Genomic DNA, 21,140 nt, shown 5'->3' with positions numbered 1-21,140 from the left:
GACTGATCTCCTTTAGGATGGACTGGTTGGATCTCCTTGCAGTCCAAGGGACTCTCAAGAGTCTTCTCCAACACCACAGTTCAAAAGCATCAATTCTTCGGCGCTCAGCTTTCTTTATAGTCCAACTCTCACATCCATACATGACCACTGGAAAAACCATAGCCTTAACCAGATGGACCTTTGTTGGCAAAGTAATGTCTCTGCTTTTTAATATGCTGTCTAGGTTGATCATCACTTCCCTTCCAAGGAGTAAGCGTCTTTTAATTCCATGGCTGCAGTTACCATCTGCAGTGATTTTGGAGCCCAGAAAAATAAAGTCAGCCACTGTTTCCCCATCTACTTGCCATAAAGTAATGGGACCGGATGCCATGATCTTAATTTTCTGAATGTTGAGCTTTAAGCCAACTTTTTCACTTTCCTCTTTCACTTTCATCAAGAGGCTCTTTAGTTCTTCTTCACTTTCTGCCATAAGGGTGGTGTTATCTGCATGTCTGAGGTTATTGATATTTCTCCCAGCAATCTTGATTCCAGCTTGTGCTTCATCCAGCCCAGCATTTCTCATGATGTACTCTGCATATAAGTTAAATAAGCAGGGTGACAGTATACAGCCTTGATTATCTTGAATATCTTGAATATCTACTTGATTAGTAATATCCAATTCTCTCCATGTGTTAAATTTCTTACCTTAATATTTAACTTTCTTAAATGTATTACTGTCACAATGTTTTTAAAAATGAATAAGATATTCTTTACTATTATCCTCATTCTTAAGTTGATTAAAGCATGACACATTATAAAAGACTGTGCTATGGCATACACTGCATTAAGTCTTTCTATAAGTTTAATTAGTTCACTTAACCAGTTTTTTACTTGGTTTTGTAAACTAAATTTTTGCAAAATTTTTACAAATTTTAAACCATTCAATTACTGATTGAATACCAATTTTATTTATATTTTTGGAATGCTTTTAATTTTTGTATATGCCATGCACAGTCCCACACCTCATAGTAAGTAATGGGATGCTTGACAAGTATAGGCACGTATGAAATAGCAATCTAGGGAAGAGCTTAGACACCCAGGAACAGGAAATTATGTCTAAATAAGTTGCTACTGTGCCAAGTAGGCTGCAGATGTTTCAATTTATAATTAGTTATTTATAGAGAAGCAACTATGATATAACTGATATTATGACTGTAAAATATTGCCCACACAGTGGAAAATAATGACTAGGAGAACATTTTTGTAACAGAGGCTGGTTACCTGCTATGCCTATTTAGACCAAGGATCTTAAATCTACTGGTTCAATAACTTCTGTTTAGTTCTTCTATTTGCCAGGTATTCTTCTGGATGTTTTAGAACATAAAATGTCCCAAGTCTAATAAGGCTTACTATGTAGAAACAGATGATAATGAAAGAAATATGAATATCTCCAGTGAATGGGAGTTCTATATGAGGCAAGGTAAGGGACAAGAAGTTGGCAGTGAGGTGGGGCCACTCTTCATAGTGTGGTCAGATAAAGCCTCTCTGATGAGAGTGGTTGATGAGGGTCAGGTCACCAAGGGCCTTTAGGTCATGGAAGGAACTTTGAGTTATATTCTGAGTGACATGTGAGACCATTGATGGCTTTTGATCAGAAGTGAGCCATGACTTCATTTATTAGCTGTGAGATCTCTGGCTACTATATGGAGAAAAAACTTTGGCAGAGAAAAGTGGAACCAATTAAACTAACTTATTATTTTTTTAAATAGTGAAGCCAAGTTCTTCCAGTTCACATATCTTCATATAGCAATAACTGAGAGGAATTCCTTCAATTAGGAATTTTGTAATGATATTTAAAGGCACCAAACATTCTAAGGACTGCTGTATACAGTTTACTACACAAGTTTCTATACCCCATCTATGAATAGTAATTAAGTTTTGAAAATAAGTCTCCAGTTCTCAGTAAGAAACTTTGATATCTCTTAACCAGTAAAATGAAGAGTTCTTGTCAAATTTGTATATTCTTATTGTGTTCCAAGTTCTTCTTGTCCCAGTGTCTATATTAGTCTATCCCATTTGCTCTTTATGTAGATGGTTAGGATACTTCATTTGTTAAATCCAGGAAAGTTTGTTTCAGCTCTGTCTCTTCAACCTGAGCATTCAATGACTCCTGGTAGCTAATCCAATGGCTGTATTGGATTGTATAAGAGTTAAACCATTGTGTCAGGTAGTTATTTCCTGCTTGGATTAAGGGCTGAAAATGGTTCTCCTACTGAGACAAAACAGGGGCAATATTAAATAGCATCCTTGGCAATAATAGCTCTTGGCTGTGATCATTAAGCACTTAATGCTCAGTATGCTTTATAATGGTCCCATCTGTAACACTACCATGCTCTCTGCCCACTTCTGCCCTGACTTCAGATAAGTTCCATCTTTGTTCCATGATGAAGCACAATGCTTAATATTATATGCTTAATACAAAGGCATTTCTTCATTCTTATGGAAATACTAGCAGATCCTGCTAATGGACATTAGGTGAGAATTTTCTCTGTTTTTAATGGAGATGGTGGGAAAGAATCAATGAAGAAAATGTGAGGTAAAAATCCAGGAAGGTAACAGGTTTTCTGATAGGACCCTCCTTTGGCTGTTTCTTCCCCATCTTCATTGAACATGATGAAATCTAGTTTAATCAGAATCACTGAGAGAAAGAGGAAGGGCAGGGAGGAAGGATTGTTCAAAAATTGTGGTTCTTTGAAGAAGAAGGAGGGAAATGAGCTAGAAACTGGAACAGGATTATAATGCTATGCTATAATTTCCTAATTGTATTCTGTCAAGCATCTTCTTCATTATTTTCCCTTGCTCCCCATAGTCACTAGACTGCTTGCTCTGGCTGAGTGGAAGAGATGGTCAGATGTACAAAAAAAGAAGCAATTCGTCCACCTTAGGGATGTATTTATTTTGCAATTCCAGAGTGCTATAGAATTATAGCAAACATAATGCCAAATCACCCTAGAATAAAGGGATCTATAAAGAAATAGGTTCAATAAAACTAGCGTGGAGAGGGAGGTGGGAGGGGGGATTGGGATGGGGAATACGTGTAAATCTATGGCTGATTCATATCAATGTATGACAAAAAACAATAAATAAATAAAAAAATAAAAATAAAAAAAAATGTGAAAAAAAAAAAAAAACTAGCAGATATGTATCACGCAACTTCAGCTCCCCATATCCAGTGTATCTTTAAATGACTCAAAAGTGTTTTGAACCATACATGGATATGCCCTTGCACACTTGTAGAGGGTTTCACTCATAAAGCCCTCAACAGTTGTGAACAGTGTCCTAGCTCAGTTGCTCTCTGGTTAATAAGCAGTCTTTGTATCTTCAAATGGAAGTGAAGTCCCTGCTGCCACTGACCTGGCTTGATGCTTATATGATTTTTTTCATTCAGTACGCTTTTTATTGAGAATCAACATTATGATGCTCATAAACAATAGAAATATTGTTAAAACAAGAAAAGAATAGTATTTCTTGAGCATCTGCAAATTGAACATACATTTTCTTTGCATATTATCCCTTTTAAGTCTAAATGCAACCTCCCCAGGAAATTGTTATTGATATTAGTCATGAAAGTGGATCTCATCTTGACTGCAGAGGAATTCTGGGTTGATCTGAGTAAGTATTATTGAGAGCGGATCCTAAACCAGTGATCTTGTTTACATTCTGGTCATAGTTAGACATCTAAAAGCCTTACCTCACAACTTCTTTATATGATGCTTCCTCTATTTTTGATTTCCTTTACCATTAGTCTTTCTTCAAGATTCAATCACCCACTTTTGAAGTTCTCCTAGATCCTCATGGAAAGAATCAAGTATTTTTCATCTCTATTCTTATAATTAAAACCCAGGAATCCCTCTAAAAGACCATACAACACTGGATTTAAAAATGTACTTTAAAATTATACAGACCTACATTTTTATTCCATTTTGTCTCTTAATTATGTGATGTTCTGAGAGGCGATGTAACTTATGAAAAATCCCATATAAGCCCTATGAGGAGAAGAATTTTGTCCTGATTATCAGTGTTCCCCTAATGACAAGGACAGTGCTTTCCATTTAGGCTGTTCTCAATAAATACAAGCAAGCTAATAAATGAATGAATATTTAGAAATTGATGAGGTATTTGGTAAAGCTAGAGTGCAGTGTTTGTTGTATCAGTTCAGTTCAGTCACTCAGTCGTGTCCGATTCTTTGCAACCACATGAACTGCAGCACGACAGGCCTCCCTGTCCATCACCAACTCCCAGAATTTACTCAAACTCATGTCCATTGAGTTGGACGGTGATGCCATCCAACCATCTCATCCTCTGTCGTCCCCTTCTCCCACCTTCAATCTTTCCCAGCATCAGGGCCTTTTCAAATGAGTCATCTCTTCACATCAGGTGGCCAAAGTATTGGAGTTTCAGCTTCAACATCAGTCCTTGGACTGATTTCCTTTAGGATTGACTGGTTGGATCTCCTTGCTGTCCAAGGGACTCTCAAGAGTCTTCTCCAACACCACAGTTCAAAAGCATCAATTCTTCTGCACTCAGCTTTCTTTATAGTCCAACTCTCACATCCATACATGACTACTGGTAAAACCATAACCTTGACTAGATGGACCTTTGTTGACAAAGTAATATCTCTGCTTTATAATATGCTGTCTAGGTTGGTCATCACTTTCCTTCCAAGGAGTAAGCATCTTTTAATTTCATGGCTGCAGTTACCATCTGCAGTGATTTTGGAGCCCAAAGAAGCAAAGTCTGCCACTGTTTCCCCATCTACTTGCCATGAAGTAATGGGACCGGATGCCATGATCCTACTTTTCTGAATGTTGAGCTTTAAGCCAACTTTTTCACTCTCCTCTTTCACTTTCAAGAGGCTCTTTAGTTCTTCTTCACTTTCTGCCATAAGGGTGGTGTCATCTGCATATCTGAGGTTATTGGTATTTCTCCCAGCAATCTTGATGCCAGCTTGTGCTTCCTCCAGCCCAACATTTCTCATGATGTGCTCTGCATATAAGTTAACTAAGCAGTGTGACAATATACAGCCTTGATATACTCCTTTTCCTATTTGGAACCAGTCTGTTGTTCCATGTCCAGTTCTAATTGTTGCTTCCTGACCTGCATACAGATTTCTCAGAGAGCAGGTCAGGTGGTCTGGTATTCCAATCTCTTTCAGAAATTTCCACAGTTTATTGTGATCCACACAGTCAAAGGCTTTGGCATAGTCAATAAAACAGAAATAGATGTTTTTCTGGAACTCTCTTGCTTTTTTGATGATCCAGTAGATGTTGGCAATTTGATCTCTGTTTCCTCTGCCTTTTCTAAAACCAGCTTGAACATCTGGAAGTTCAAGGTTCACGTATTGTTGAAGCCTGGCTTGGAGAATGTTGAATATTATTTTACTAACGTGTGACCCATTATGACTAAATTAATGGAAAAGGGCATTGAAGTGACGTTTTCTCCCCACCCTTGCCCTATTTGGACCCTTGATTGGGACACACTTCCTGCAGCAGTGAGCCCAAAGGAAGGAGATACCCCATGTCCAAGGTCAGAGAAACCCCAGTAAGACGGTTGGTGCTGGAGCGACTATGAGATATCCCATGTCCAAGGGCAAAGGAGATGCCCTAGCAAGATGGTAGGAGGGGCAAATTTGCATTTAGAATCAAACCCCATTCCCACCAGTGACACTAAGAGGGCTCAAACAAACCTTGTGTGCACCAGGACCCAGGGACCCTATAGAGACTGAGACTGAACTGTGTTTGAACATCTCCTGTGCAGGTACGGGTCAGCAGTGGACTGCCACAGGAACAGGGGCTCTGGGTGCAGCAGACTGGGGTATGGTATAAGCCCTCTTGAAGAAGGTCGCCATTAACCCCACCATAGAGCTGCCAGAACTTACACAGGACTGGGAAATAGACTCTCGGAAGGCACAAACAGAACCTTGTACACCAGGAGCCAGGAGAAAGGAGCAGTGACCCCACAAGAGACTGACCCAGACTTGCCTGTGAGTGTCCAGGAGTCTCCAGCAGCATCATGGGTTCATGGTGTGGCCTGATGCAGGGTTGGGGGCACTGAGTGTAGCAGTATATACCTGAGATCTTTTGAAGGAGGTCACCATTATCTTCATTACCTCCACCATAGTTTGGCCCCAGGTAAATAACAGGAGGGGACACAGCTCCACCCATCAACAGAAAATTGGATTAAAGATTTACTGAGCATGGCCCCTCCCATCAGAACAGGACCCAGTTTCCCCCTCAGTCAGTCTATCCCATCAGGAAGCTTCCATAAGCCTCTTATCCTTCTCCATCAGAGAGCAGACAGACTGAAAACCACAATCACAGAAAACTAACCAATGTAATCACAGGGACCACAGCCTTGTCTAACTCAATGAAACTATGAGCCATGCTGCGTAGGGCCACCCAAGATGGACAGGTCATGGTGGAGAGTTCTGACAAAATGTGGTCCACTGGAGAAAGGAATGGCAAACCACTTCAGTATTCTTTCCTTGAGAACCCCATGAACAGTATGAACAGTTTGTTGTATATAACAAGAAATTTGTAAATGAAAGTAGAAAAAACATAGGAACCAACTTGATATGGACTATGAGTCATGTTGAGGAGTATGGACTATATTGAAAGTCCTGTGTGTCCAACATGTATCAGGGAGTCAAATACTTGGAATTTTTAGCAGAGCTGGGGAACAATATAAATGACCCTGAATGTTACTTGTTCAACATGGTCTTTTCTCACACATCCCTAACCAAATAAACCCTATGTTCTCTACCTTAAGGATTGGATCCTTCCTCATCTGAACCACATTGTCTAGCAATTTAATTGACAGCCATGCTTTATAATTGCTTATTCTTAAACTCGAAATCAAGCTATGAGCACCAACTGATCCTTTCTAGTCTTTCCAATGAGGTTTTGCCAGCTCTGTAGCACACAAAGACTAAAAGGGCCTGTCCATCCAGTCTAAACATACCTGAGCTATGTTTATTATTTAGTCCTCATTCTGCTAGCAATTAAGACACAAAATTTTAGAGCTGGAAAATCAACTAGTTTTTCTCTTTGAACACCTTCATTTTATACCAAAACCCACTAAGGCCAAATAGGGTTAAATGGAATGATTGAGGTTAGGTTCTATGATTTCCTCAGGTGTATGGGAGGTATGGGTCAGAGAGAAATAAGTATTTTACTATAGTTTAAGTTCAGTAGACCCTCTTTGAGTCTGCATTTCACTATAGCTTCATTTCATGAAGTAAAATAGTAACTTCATGAAGACACTCATTTGATTTATCATTTAACATATCATTTAACAAAGTGAGGAAAGCCATCTGTTTTCTTACCAAGAAGGAAATTTGGAAGGCAGGCTGCATTTAGGGTCCTAAGTGGATGTGATGACTGCTGTCACTATGGCAACAAGTTGTTCATTCAAAGATTTTTTAAATAAGTCTTAATGATCCTTCCTAATATATCTCTGAATTCAAGCACGTCTTTAGCCAGCACTTCCCTATATCTGTTTACTTCAGTGACCCCTCTCTTTGGTCTTTTCCCAGACTAATCTAGCCTACTCAAAATAAATAAATGTTTTTAAACCATTATTTTCATTGGTATCATTATTTTTGAATGTCTATTCATGGCAGGCACTTTATATGGATGATACCTACCTTGTGAGGCAGAAGTTACTATCCCCATTTTACTTGTGATCAAACTGAAGTTAAAGGAGGTCATATTTTTGCCATGTGCTTGGGAACAAGTACATGGAAGATGTAGCTTTCAGCTCTGGCTTTTCCAATCCAGGAACCTATGCCCTTTTTATTCTGCCAAGCTCTCACTCTCTAGTGTTACCAAAACTTTTGGATCCCTGTTGTCCAGAGAAATCACCAAACCAACTACATGTAGCCTTAAACCTCCTTCAACATGTTGCCAAACTCCATATTTCTCAACATAAATCATCCATTCTTATTTCTGAGTATTTATCATAGTACTCACCTGTAGCATTATTCCTTCTCTTCCCTTTAAAAACCAATTTCATTAATTCTTCAAACCCAACATAATGATCATGTCCCTCCAGGAGTGCTTCCCTTGGTTATTATACACACTAGTCATTGAGCCTTTAAACTGCCTCCTCTCCATATCTTGAACTTGCTGTTAGTTCAGTTAGTCCTGAAATAAGATGTGCAGTGCAACTGTTTGCATATTGATTTATCTTTCCAATGATTGCTGTTTTAGTGACACAGTACCCACAAAAACTTTATAACTGTGACTATGTTTCAGAGGTTGACTGTAGCCAGTCATCAATTATCTTGCTCTCTCCAGCTCTATGTCTGTGGAACCAGGTAAAAGAAATCAAAGATACAGTGTCTAACCCGACCTTGGTGTTAGCTTTTATTCATAAGCCCTTTATTCCAAGTATGGATTAAGAAAATTGTCATTGTGAATGTTTCACCAGTTACATGAGTGTGTATCAGAATTATTAATACACACAGAACTATCTGAAAGAAAATTTATGGAACATGATATCCTAGACTTAATAGTAGGCTTTCAAATAATTATATGCATAAAGACACAACTGTTTTTCAAAGGTTAATATGGAGAATTCATATTTATATAGAATTACAGAAAATGAGATTACTCATAAATAAAATTTTCAGAAATTCAAAGCATTTCTCATTTTAAGCCAAAATTATTATTTTAAACATTTTAAGGTTTGGGGATAAAAATAACTTCAAAAAGTAGTGTATACTTCTCTACTTCCTTAAACAAAACATAAAGGATAATTTTCCCTAGCTTAATGACTCAGTATCATCATTCTGAACTTTAATTACTCTTCAACTCTGTAATAAAATGACATTTTTAAGTTACTGAGGCATTATTAGTGTTAGTCGCCTTTGATACAAAATGATTCTAGATTGCTATCCTTTTTAGAATACAGTATTTGCTTCTTTTTTATATGCTTTGTGTCTCTGCAGCTATCATTTATCTCTGCTTTTGCTAGACCTAGTGCTGTTAGTTTTCCCAACTTTACATTTCATGTGTGAGTTTTGACCTGTTATAGATTGATACACCAATTAAACATTCTTCTTGGAACTTTGTCTAAAATAATAGTAAATGGGTGTTGAATAGGGATGGTATAGCATCCTTATATAAGATAATTTTACTGCATACCTATGTTACATTTATGCTGTATATTCAGAGACCTTTCAATTTATCTCCTGGTCTTTTGCTGGGCCTGGGAAGTTCAGATTGTTGAAAGTGACTTTCCTTATAAACTGCATTGCTCTGGGGCAGACAGAGTCAAATAAAACTCAGTCTGGTCCCTGGAGGTGGTCTATCAATATAGGGACAGATTCAGTGGTGGGTACTGAGATCAATGCACATTGTAGCTCAGAAGACTGTCACAAAAATCCAGAGATTTGATGCACTTTTGTTATGGGATCTTTTTATAGGCCATACAGCCATTTACCTTCATCAAGTTCACTTCTCATAATTATCTCTTGTATTGCTTCTAGATTTAAAAAGCTGTAAGAATATTGGCATTTACCCTAGAGAGTATTTTGCCCTTTTCCATATATGGGCAGTTTTGCTTCTTTCAAATTCTTACTTCCTAAAGGAAAAACTTAGTCTTAATAAAGACTCAAATTTTGTGCAGTTATTATGCATGCCTACAACACATTAATTTTCCCCACCCAGGTCATTCCAGTTTCCTTAAAACTCCTGACTATATGGAATTTGCACACTTAAGTGGATTTCTTAGTAGTTCAGTGAGCAAAAAGCCAAGTAGCTTGTCATCAAAGTGGCCCTTTAATCATATTCTTTTCTTTCAGTTTATTTGGGCTAGTTCTTCAGTCACTCCTCAATTTAACCTCTTCATATTTGCCAATACTTGTTGATAGTCAAAATTATGTTGCAACTCGATTCATAGATAGGATCTTTCAGAGATGGCACCAAACACAGTAAACTTTCTTTGTTCCACCCTGTGAACATGTGATACATCAAAAGAAAAAGAAAAATTACTCCTACAGATTGTGTGATGTATAAAAGTGAAACCATCAGTCAGAGGTATGAAAATGTTTTATTAATCCCTTTAGAAGTCTCTGTGTGCTTTTTTTTTTTCTGCACAAGCAGAAAATGTGGTTCATTTCTTGTTGAATTCTAAGTATTTCATCTCTGAGATTACCTCTCCTATTTCCTTCCTAACTTATCTATCATAATCCCCATGTTTCTTGGTGGCACTTGGTATCTTGTTCTACATTTATAAAGGGATCCTTTAATTTTTGTTGTTGTTCAGTCTCTCTGTCATATCTGACTCTTTGTGACCTCATGGACTGCAGCACACCAGCCTTCTTTGTCTACCATCTCCCAGGGCTTGCTCAAACTCATGTCCATTGAGTCAATAATGCCATCCAACCATCTTTTCCTGTCATCCCCTTCTCCTGCTGCCTTCAATCTTTCCCAGCAACAGGGCCTTTTCTAATGAGTCAGCTCTTTCCATCAGGTGACCAAAGTATTAGAGCTTCAACTTCAGCACCAGTCCTTCCAATGAATATGCAGGACTGATTTTCTTTAGAATTGACTAGCTTGATACCCTTACAGTCCAAGGGACTCTCAGGGGTCCTCTCCAATGCCACAGCTCAAAAGCATCAATTCTTCAGTGCTCAGCTTTCTTTATGGTCCAACTCTCACATCCATAAATGACTACTGAAAAAACTATAGCTTTGACTAGATGGGACTTTGTTGGCAAAGTAATGTTTTTGCTTTTTAATATGCAGTCTATGTTTGTCATTGTTTTTCTTCCAGGGAGCAAGGGTCTTTGAATTTCATGGCTGCAGTCACCATCTACAGTGATCTTGGAGCCCTCCAAAATAGTCTGTCACTGTTTCCATTGTTTGTCCATCTATTTGCCATGAAGTGATGGGACCGGATGCACAGTCTTAGTTTTTTTGAATACTGAGTTTAAGCCAGCTTTTTCACTGTCTTTTTTCATCTTCATCGAAGCTCTTTAGTTCTTCACTTTCTTCCATAATAGTGGTGTCATCTGCATGTCTGAGGTTGTTGATATTTCTCCTGGCAATCTTGATTCCAGTTTGTGATTCATCCAGCTCTGCATTTCTCATGATGTACTCTGCATATAAGTTAAACAAGCACGGTGAAAATATACAATCTTTACATACTCCTTTCCCAATTTTGAACCAGTTTGTCTTTCCATGTCTGATTCTAACTGTTGCTTCTTGACCTGCATACAGATTTCTCAGGAGGCAGGTAAGGTGGTCTGGTATTCCTATCTCTTTAAGAATTTTCCACAATTTTTTTGACCCACACTGTCAAAGGCTTTAACATAATTAATGAAGCAGAAGATGTTTTTCTAGAACTCTTGATTTTTCAATGATCCAACAGATGTTGGCAATTTGATCCCTGGTTCCTCTGCCTTTTACAAATCAGACTTGAACATCTGGAAGTTCTTGGTTCACATACTGTTGAAACCTAGCTTGGAGAATTTTGATCATCACTTTGCTACTGTGTGAAATGAGTGCAATTGTGTGGTATTATGAACATTCTTTGGCATTGCCCTTCTTTGGGATTGGATTGAAAACTGACCTTTCCCAGTCCTACGGCCACTTCTGAGTTTTCCAAATTTGCTGGCATATTGAGTACAGCAGGTTAACAGCACTTTAATTTTTACCAGCTTTCAACAAAAAGTGCCTACTCTGATTGATAGTTCTTGTGAGGACAAACATCCAGAAATGGAAAGAGGGATGGGCTACAGACAAGGAATTTTAACCCATTAACTGAGCCTAAAGAAATTCTTGGAAAAAGAGAGAATAAGTAAAGAATCAGATAAATAAATTCAGACTTATTTTATTAGCCCTTTATAGTCTTATATACTGACTTCCTCCTCAGCTAAGATCTTCGAGGGCAGAATCATGCCATCTCTCTTTTAGTGTCTACAGCACCAACCAGTGTACCTAACAAATAATGCTCAATATTTTCTTGGTAGTGAAAGGAATGAGTCCTGTAGGAGGCTGTATCTTCCTGTTTTCCTCAGGCCTCTCCTTTTAGATCTTTCTCGCTATTTCAAGTGTGCAGCAAACAAGCCAGAGGAGAGCCATTTGGATATACTTTTGTTTTAAAATAATTATTTTCTTACTCTTTTTAAAAAATAATAATTCTTCTATTTATTTTTTTCACTTATCCAATATTTCTGAGCAGCTGATCTGTGTCAAGGCATTGCTCCATGTGATAGCAATACAACAATGAACAAAACAGCATACCTTATCATATGCCAGACACTTTGTTAAATGCTTTGGACTTTATTTACATTATCTCAATTACTGATTAAAATCCCTGTGGGGAGGAAAAGGATATTTTCTTCAATCTGAAAATGAAATTTCAGAGACTCAAACCTTAATTAAATTTCCTAGGATCTCACAGCTCAGAAGGAGAAAACAGAAGTCAATGCAAGTTTAGCTGACTCTAATATTTATGCTCTTAATTGCTAGGTCTGATGGTTCAGATGGTAAAGAATCTGTCTGCTTGACTGAGTAACTAACACCAATTCTAGACCATGAATAAAGAAATGGGAATTACATAGATCAGAACTTGAATTGTAAGAATTAGTCCAATAAATGTTAATAGTATTTCATGAAAATTTTTAAGAACCAAGTTTTATGAACCTTAATGAATAGCTACTTATTCTTTCCCATATTAAATCTACCACAGATTTTCTTACCAGGAATAATTTAATTTAACTCCTGTAAACAACTCTTTAAGAAGCATCCAGAATGTGCATTGTTCACACTCATTTTCATTTGTTCACCATCTAGGCAGACTTTGACAGCAAATTTATCTATACCAGGATACTATGGACAGTTTTACTTTACAAATGAAGCAAAGCAGTTCAGATTTTTATCCAGATTAATTAATAATATTTTCATTCCTTCAAAAACTGTACTGAAAGTCAGCTATGTACCTTTATTAGGTTACAAAAATAAAATAAATAGAACTATACTCCCTTAGACCTTACATATGGGAGTTGGGGAAATTAAAAATGAATTTAAAAGATAATTCTGATGATGCTTAGTGCTATGAAAAACTGTGAAGAATCTGTGAGTAGGGTGGGTATAGGATAGGAAGGAGGAAGGCCTCACTGAAGAGATTTATTTTTATTTATTTATTTTTTTTTGAGCTGAGTCCTACATGGTGAGAAGGAGTCAGCCATATAAAGTTATGGAGGATAAAAAGAAAATGCAAAAGTAACAAGCACAAACAAACATCATCTGATGAATAACTGAGAAAAAGGCTTTTGGCCTACAAGAGAGTGAACTGAGGGAGGGACAAGAGATTAATAGAGTGATAGATGAGACCAGATCACATGGGTCCTATGTGTATGACTTTGTAATACATTATCTAAACAAAGGCATATTTAATAATAGAGATATTCTTAATAATTATACCAGGACAAAAGGTATTAATCTGGAATTTCCTAGATATACCAGCTGTTTAGATGATTTTAAGCAGAAAAGTGAGATAATGTGGTTTGCATTTCATAGGTCACCACACTGACTACTTCTGATCAATCTTTGCAGTAATCCTGATAAGAAGTGAAAGTGGCTTCCATGAGATTAATAGTAACAGAGCTACAAAGAACGTCAGTAATTTCAGATATATTTTATAGATAATGTAGACAAGATGTGGGTTGGATGTGTTAGGAGTGAGAGAAAAAGAAGAATAAGAGTAAGTGCTAGGTTTTTAACTGCAACCTCTAGATGAATTAAGATACCACTTCCTGATTTTGAAAAGATGGCAGAGGAACTGGTTTTAGTAAATGTTTGCAAATGAGTAGAACCAGCAGTCTGATTCTGAGTGTATTGAGTTTGAGATTCTGGTTAGAATTACAAGTGAATATATCAAAATACCAGCTGGGATATACTCTCTTTTCTTACCTGCTTATTAGAGCATTTTTGCATTGTAACATGTATCCTCAATAAAACAATTTAAAATGGAATTCAAATAGTCCACTAAAGTGATTTTTTTACTCAGCAGTAATTTTTTCCCCACTATCTGGTGTTTTAAATTGCTAACGTTATTTATTTCCTTTCTAGGAAAGTATAGATCTGGGTGAAATCATGTTTTCCCTTTGTTATTTGCCAACTGCTGGACGTATGACATTGACAGTCATCAAGTGCAGAAACCTGAAGGCTATGGATATCACTGGCTCATCAGGTATGCTCACAATTGGCTAATGGGTACATTCCCAAACAAACATGCCATATAGCTGAAATTATGAACGGCTACTGAATTATTAAGTTCATTTGTCTGTTGTGGGGCACTATGTGCTAAGTTGCTTCAGTTGTGTCCGACTCTTTGTGACCCTATGGACTGTAGCCCACCAGGCTCCTCTGTCCATGGGATTCTCCAGGCAAGTATACTGGAGTAGGTTGCCATTTTCTTCTCCAGAGGATCTTGCCAACCCAGGGTTTGAACCAGCATCTCTATGTCTCTTGCTTTGGCAGGTGTGTTCTTTACCACTAGCACCACCTGGGAAGGCTTGGGGCACTGTAGAAGTAGAAAAAGAGATTATCAACTAAAGTGTTCTAAACACCTCTTTAGTTTACATTATCACTATGACATTTTTGAAAGGTATTATCAAGTAGATTGCCTTTGGACTTGGGTTTATATCTTCATTTCTTTCTCTACTGATGTAGTTCTTTCACAAAAAATGTGTAACTTACCATACACTTTGGGGCTTCCCTTGTGGCTCAGCTGGCAAAGAATCCACCTGCAATGTGGGAACTCTGGGTTCGATCCCTGGGTTGGGAAGATGCTCTGGAGAAGGGAAAGTCTACCCACTCCAGTATTCTGGCCTGGAGAATTCCATGGACTGTATAGTCCATGGGGTCACAAAGAGTCAGACACAGCTGAATGACTTTCACTACTTGCAGCTACTCAGTTGCTTATAAAGGAAGATCCTTGGACTACGGGCTTCCCTGGTGGCTCAGACAGTAAAGATTCTGCCTTCAATGTAGGAGACCTGGGTTTGATCCCTTGGTCAAAAAGATCCCCTGGAGAAGGGAATGGCTAACTACTCCGATATTCTTGCCTGGAGAATTCCATGGACAGAGGAGCCTGGAAGACTACAGTCCACAGAGTCATAAAGAGTTGAGTACAACTGAAGTGACTGAGCATGCATGCATGCAGCAACAGAGAAATATAATAAAGTAAATGAACACACCTTAAAGTTTCTTAAAAACATTCTTGGAGGAAATTTTTCTTTTTCTAGATTTCATAAAGAGGTAAAACCCCATCATTCTCTTTAATCCCTTCATTTAAATCACCACAGTTCTAGAGAGTTATTTGTAAGTTAATAGGGAACTTTGGCACAGCTCTGTAGAAGAAAAAATGATCAGGACAGAGTAGGGAGGTCAGTAGCATTTATTGAATTAAATAAATAAGAAATAATAACACAGATATAGTAAAAGATGACATGGGGAGTGCAATCTATAACCTTTTGGTTCTTCAGAGCAAAATAAACTAAATTTGTATCACAAAAAGTATTAAGAACTCTAATGTAGAAAAGATTCCAGGAAAAACTAACTGAATAAAAAATGAAGTACAAGCATAAATATGGATATCATGCTCCTTTTGATATAATAATGTGGAATCTTAGAATATATATCATGTTGCTAATATTTGCATAAAGAAATACTTGAGTGATATATAAAAACTGAGGGGTGGAGAAGTAAGGGAATAGATGAGAAGGAGACTTCTCATTGCATGTCTTTCTCTGTCTCATCTTTTAAAATTTGTTATGAATTTTTATTCATTTTTTAAAATTTGCAATGCATAGTTGAAATATAAAGATAGAAAGAAAGGAAATTAATTTCACATTCATTTTGGTGAAAAAGTTTTAAGTAAACAAATTTGGAAGAACTTAAGATAAACAATGTATTCTGCAAATTATTGTTTATTTTGCTCTTTCTACCATGTATTGAAAGAGAACCAAATTTCCAGACAAGCAAACAGCAAAGTTGTAATTAAGTTCAAGAATATTTTTTATTTGTATGAAGCTTCTCATCAGGGGAGTGCATGCTTTGAGAACATCACCTCATTAAGTCTCACAACAGCCTTGTGAATCAAGTAAGGAACCCGTAAATTATCTTTATCACTAATAGAGAAATGTCATCAGAGACATGATGGGGGTAGCAAATGATAAACCAGGCCTCATTCTCACTGTTAATAAGAGGCTTAGGCCTGGGGCTCATACCACAAAAGTGAGTTTCTTCCTTAGAACATAGTTCCTATTATTAAAAATATATAGGGATGTTTCTATTTTGCAAATAAGTTCATTTATATCATTTTTAGATTTGCATATAAGCAATACCATGCAGTATTTATCTTTCTCTATCTGACTTATTTCACTCAGTATGACTTCTCTAGGTCCATCCATGTTACTGCGAATGGCATTATTTCATTCTCTTTTAATAACTGAATAATATTCTGTGAACATTATTTAATAACTGAATTCATATTCCATGGAATATGAATAATATTCCATATATATATATATATCTCTCACATGTTCTTTATCCATTCCACTATCAATGGACATTTATTGTAAAACAGTGTTGCAGTGAACATTGGGATACATGTGTCCTTTCGACCATGTTTTTCTCTGGGTACGTGCCCAGGAGTGGGATTGCAGGGTCATATGGTAGCTATATTTTTAGTTTTTGAAGTGAAGTGAAGTGTTAGTTGCTCAGTTGTGTCTGACTCTTTGTGACCTCAGGGCCTATAGCCTGCCAGGGTCCTCTGTCCATGGGATTTTCCAGGCGAGCATACTGGAATTCTTAAGGGGAAAAGGGAATGGGTAGACACTCACTCCCTTCTCCAGGGGATCCTCCCAACCCAGGGATCAAACCTGTGTCTCCAGCATTGTGGGCAGATTCTTTACTATGTGAGCCACCAGGGAAGACCCAGTTTTTGAAGAAACCTTCAGAGTGGCTGTATCAATTTACATTTCTACCAGCATATTAGGAAGATTCCCTTCTTTCCACACCCTCTCCAGCATATATTTTTTGTTGACTTTTTGATAATAGCTATTCTGACTAGTATGAGGTGATATCTTATTGTAGTTTTGATTTGTACTTCTATAAGTAATTAGCAATGTTGAGCATCTTTTCATATGCCTTTTGGCCATCTATATGTCTTATTTGGAGAAATGTCTAGATCTTCAGCCCGTTTTTTGATTCTGTTGTATTTTATAAATTTTTATTTATTTCTTTATTATTTATATTTTTGCTGTGTTGGGTCTTTGTTGCTGCATGTGCTTCTCTCTAGTTGAGGTGAATGGGAGCTACTCTGTAGAGGCCATTTGGGCCTCAACGTTGTGGCTTCTATTGTTGTGGAGCATGGGCTCTAGGGCTCATGGGCTTCAGTAGTTGCTGCATGTGGGCTCGGTAGTTGTGGCTCCTGGGCTCTCGAGTGTATAGGCTTAAGAGTAGTTGTGACTTGTGGGCTTAGTTGCTCCATGGAAGTGGGATCTTCCCAGATCAGGGACTGACCCCATATCTCCTGCATTGGCAGGTGTATTCTTTACCACGGAGCAACCAGGGAAGCCCTGGGTTGTTTGTTTTGATGATGTTAAGCTGCATGAGCTGTTTGTAAATATTGAAAACAAACCTCTTGTCAGTCACATGATTTGCAAATATTTTCTCCGTTTCTGTGGATTGTCTTTTAGTTTTGTTTATTGTTTCCTTTGCTATGCAAAAGCTTTTGAGTTTAATTAGGTCCCATTTGTTCATTTTTTGCTTTTATTTCCATTACTGTGAGAGACAGATAAAAAAAAAGATGTTGCTGTGACTTATGTCAGAGAGAGTTCTGCCTATGTTTTGCTCTAAGGGTTTTTTTTTTAATTAATTAATTTATTTAAATTGGAGGCTAATTACTTTAAAATATTGTAGTGATTTTTGCCATATATTGACATGAATCAGCCATGGGTGCTCTTAGAGTTTTATAGTGTCTGGTCTCACATTTAGGCCTTTAACCCACTTTGAGCTTATTTTTGTGTATGCTGCTAAAGAATGTTCTAATTTCATTTTTTATTAGCATATAGCTGTCTAGTTTTCCCAGCACCATTTATTGAAGAGACTGTCTTGCCTCCCTTGTTTCATTGTTTAGTTTTCCCACTTTTGTCATAGATTAATTGACCATAGGTGCATGGGTTTATTTCTGGTTTTTCCATCCTGTTCTGTTGATCAATATTTCTATTTAAACAAACTCACAGAGTTAGAGAACAAACTTATGGTTACCAAGGGGAATGGGTGGGGGGAAGGAATAGTCAGGGATTAGGGGATTGATATGTACACACTGCTATTGATATATACAACCTGGGCTTCCCTCATAGCTAAGTCAGTAAAGAATCTGCCTGCAATTCAGGAGATCCAGGGTTCAATTCTTGGGTCAGGAAGATCCTCCGGAGAAGGAAATGGCAAGCCACTTCAGTATTCTTGCCTGGAGAATCCCATGGACGGAGGAGCCTTGCGGGCTACAGTCCATGGGGTCGCAAGAGTCAGACACGCCTTAGCAACTAAACCACCACCACACCCTGCTATATTTAAAATGGATAACCAACAAGCAGTTACTGTATAGAGAAGATAAGTCTGCTAAATACTGTAACAGCCTAAATGGGAAAAGAATTAGAAAAAGAATGAAGTGAAGTGAACTCACTCAGTTGTGTCTGATTCTTTGCGACCCATGGACTGTAGCCCACCAGGCTCCTCAGTCCATGGGATTTTCCAGACATGAATACTGGAGTGGGCTGCCATTTCCTTCTCCAGGGGATCTTCCCGACCCAGGGATCGAACCCAGTTGGGTCTCCCGCATTGTAGGCAGATGCTTTACCGTCACAGCTACCAGGGAAGCCCAGAAAAAGAACAGATGCATGTATATGTATAAGTGAACCACTTTGCTGTAAACCTAAAACTAACACAACTTTGTTAATCAACTCTGTATGTGTGTTTGTTAGTCGCTCAGCTTAGTTTGCAACTGTATGCCAATATAAAATTAAAAGTTTAAAAAAATACAGTCATTGAATATTTCCCTTTTACCTTGTTTTCCTCTAGATACCTTATTTCCAGCCACAAAATGTGTTTTGACCCCTTGGTACAAATGCTTATGAAATATACAGATAATTTTTCTAGAATCTAAAAAACATTAATTTCATTCATTTGCTGAAATAAATTAATGTCACATTTTTGGCTTATTCTAAGGAAATAAGATCTATTATATTGATAGAAAAAAAAAGTTGTGGTGCTATAATTGGAGGATAACTATAAAGAAAAAAAGAACAAATGAAGATAGAATAGACAGTTTTAACCACCTGGAAAACTCACCCAATGCCTATACCCTCTTCCAAAACCATGCTTCCTTTTTATAAAAAGGTACAAAAAGCAAATTTTGATAAATATTATATCAGTTCAGTCCAGTTCAGCCGCTAAGTCCTGACTGACTCTTTATGACCCCATGGACTGTTGCACGCCAGGCTTCCCTGTCCATCACCAACTCCCGAAACTTGTTCAAACTCATGTATATTGGTCAATGATGCATCCAACCATCTCATCCTGTCATCCCCTTCTCCTGCCTTCAATCTTTCCCAGCATCAGGGTCTTTTCCAATGAGTCAGTTCTTCCCATCAGGTGGCCAAAGAATTGGAGCTTCAGCTTCAGTCCTTTCAATGACTATTGAGGACTGATCTCCTTTAGGGTGGACTGGTTGGATCTCCTTGCAGTCCAAGGGACTCTCAAGAGTCTTCTTCAACACCACAGTTCAAGAGCATCAATTCTTCAGTGCTCAGCTTTCATTATGGTCCAACTCTCACATCCATACATGACTACTGGAAAAACCATAGCTTTCACTAGACAGACCTTCATCAGCAAAGTAATGTTTCTGCTTTTTAATATCCTGTCTAGGTTGTTCATAGCTTTTCTTCCAAGGAGCAAGTGTCTTTGAATTTCATGGCTGCAGTCATCATGTGCAGTGATTTTAGAGCCCAAGAAAATAAAGTCTGTCACTGTTTCCATTGTTTCCCCATCTATTTGCTATGAAGTGATGGGACCAGATGCCATTTTGTTTTTAATGTTTTGGAGAAATAACTCCAGAAAGAATCAAGAGACAGAGCCAAAATGAAAACAATGCCCAGTTGTGGATGTGACCAGTGATGGAAGTAAAGTCTGATGTTGTAAAGAACAAGATTGCATAGGAAACTAGAATATTAGGTCCATGAATCAAGGTAAATTGGAAGTGGTAAAGCAGAAGATGGCAAGAGTGAACATCACGATTTTAGGAATAAGTGAACTAAAATGGACTGGAACCGGCGAATTTAATTCAGATGACCATTATATCTACTACTGTGGGCCAGTATATCTACTACTGTGGGCCATTATAACTATTACTATTCTCCTAAGAATCTCTTAGAAGAAATGGAGTAGCCCTCATAGTCAACAAAAGTCCAAAGTGTAGCATTTGGGTGCAATCTCAAAAGGACAGAATGATCTCTGTTCATTTCCAAGGCAAACGATTCAGTATCACAGTAATCCAAGACTGTGCCCCAACCACTAATGCCAAATAAGCTGAAGTTGAACGGTTCTATGAAGACTTACAAGACCTTCTAGAACTAACATCCAAAAAAGATGTCCTTTTTGTCATAGGGGACTGGAATGCAAAAATAGGAAGTCAAGAGACACCTCGAGTAACAGGTCAGTTTGGCCTTGGAGTATAAAATGAAGCAGTGCAAAGGCTAACAGAGTTTTGCCAAGATTATTCAATGCTCTACACATGGACATCACCAGATTGTCAATATCTAAATGAGATTGATTATTTTCTTTGCAGCAGAAGATGGAGAAGCTCTAAACAGTCAGCAAAAACAAGACTGGGAGCTGACTGTGGCTCAGATCATGAACTCCTTATTGCAAATATTGTATGATTTTCTATAATACTGTGGCAGTTTTTCTACTTAAAGTGATAGGAGTAAGAGTAGAGATCAGTCATCTACAGCAGAACTTGTTACCAATTATTTGTCCTCTTTGGCCCATAAATGAAATTTTTTCTTTCCTATTGGCATCATGC

At 37.7% G+C, this 21,140-nt stretch overlaps 1 protein-coding gene across 1 annotated transcript in view; it reads left to right on the top strand.

The window, feature by feature from the left end:
• The window catches only part of SYT10 (synaptotagmin 10), a 118,256-nt gene that overhangs the window by 71,070 nt on the left and 26,046 nt on the right, over positions 1–21,140 (top strand). Inside the window, exon 4 of the mRNA XM_043440707.1 lies at positions 14,120–14,240. Coding sequence (XP_043296642.1) covers positions 14,120–14,240 — 121 coding nt within the window. The remainder of the gene's footprint in view (positions 1–14,119; positions 14,241–21,140) is intronic.

This window comes from Cervus canadensis, chromosome 21, assembly GCF_019320065.1.
Source record: "Cervus canadensis isolate Bull #8, Minnesota chromosome 21, ASM1932006v1, whole genome shotgun sequence".
In the NCBI taxonomy this organism is placed as follows: domain Eukaryota; kingdom Metazoa; phylum Chordata; class Mammalia; order Artiodactyla; family Cervidae; genus Cervus; species Cervus canadensis.
The sequence above is the reverse complement of the archived record's forward strand: the minus strand, read 5'-3'. Positions and strand labels throughout refer to the sequence as shown.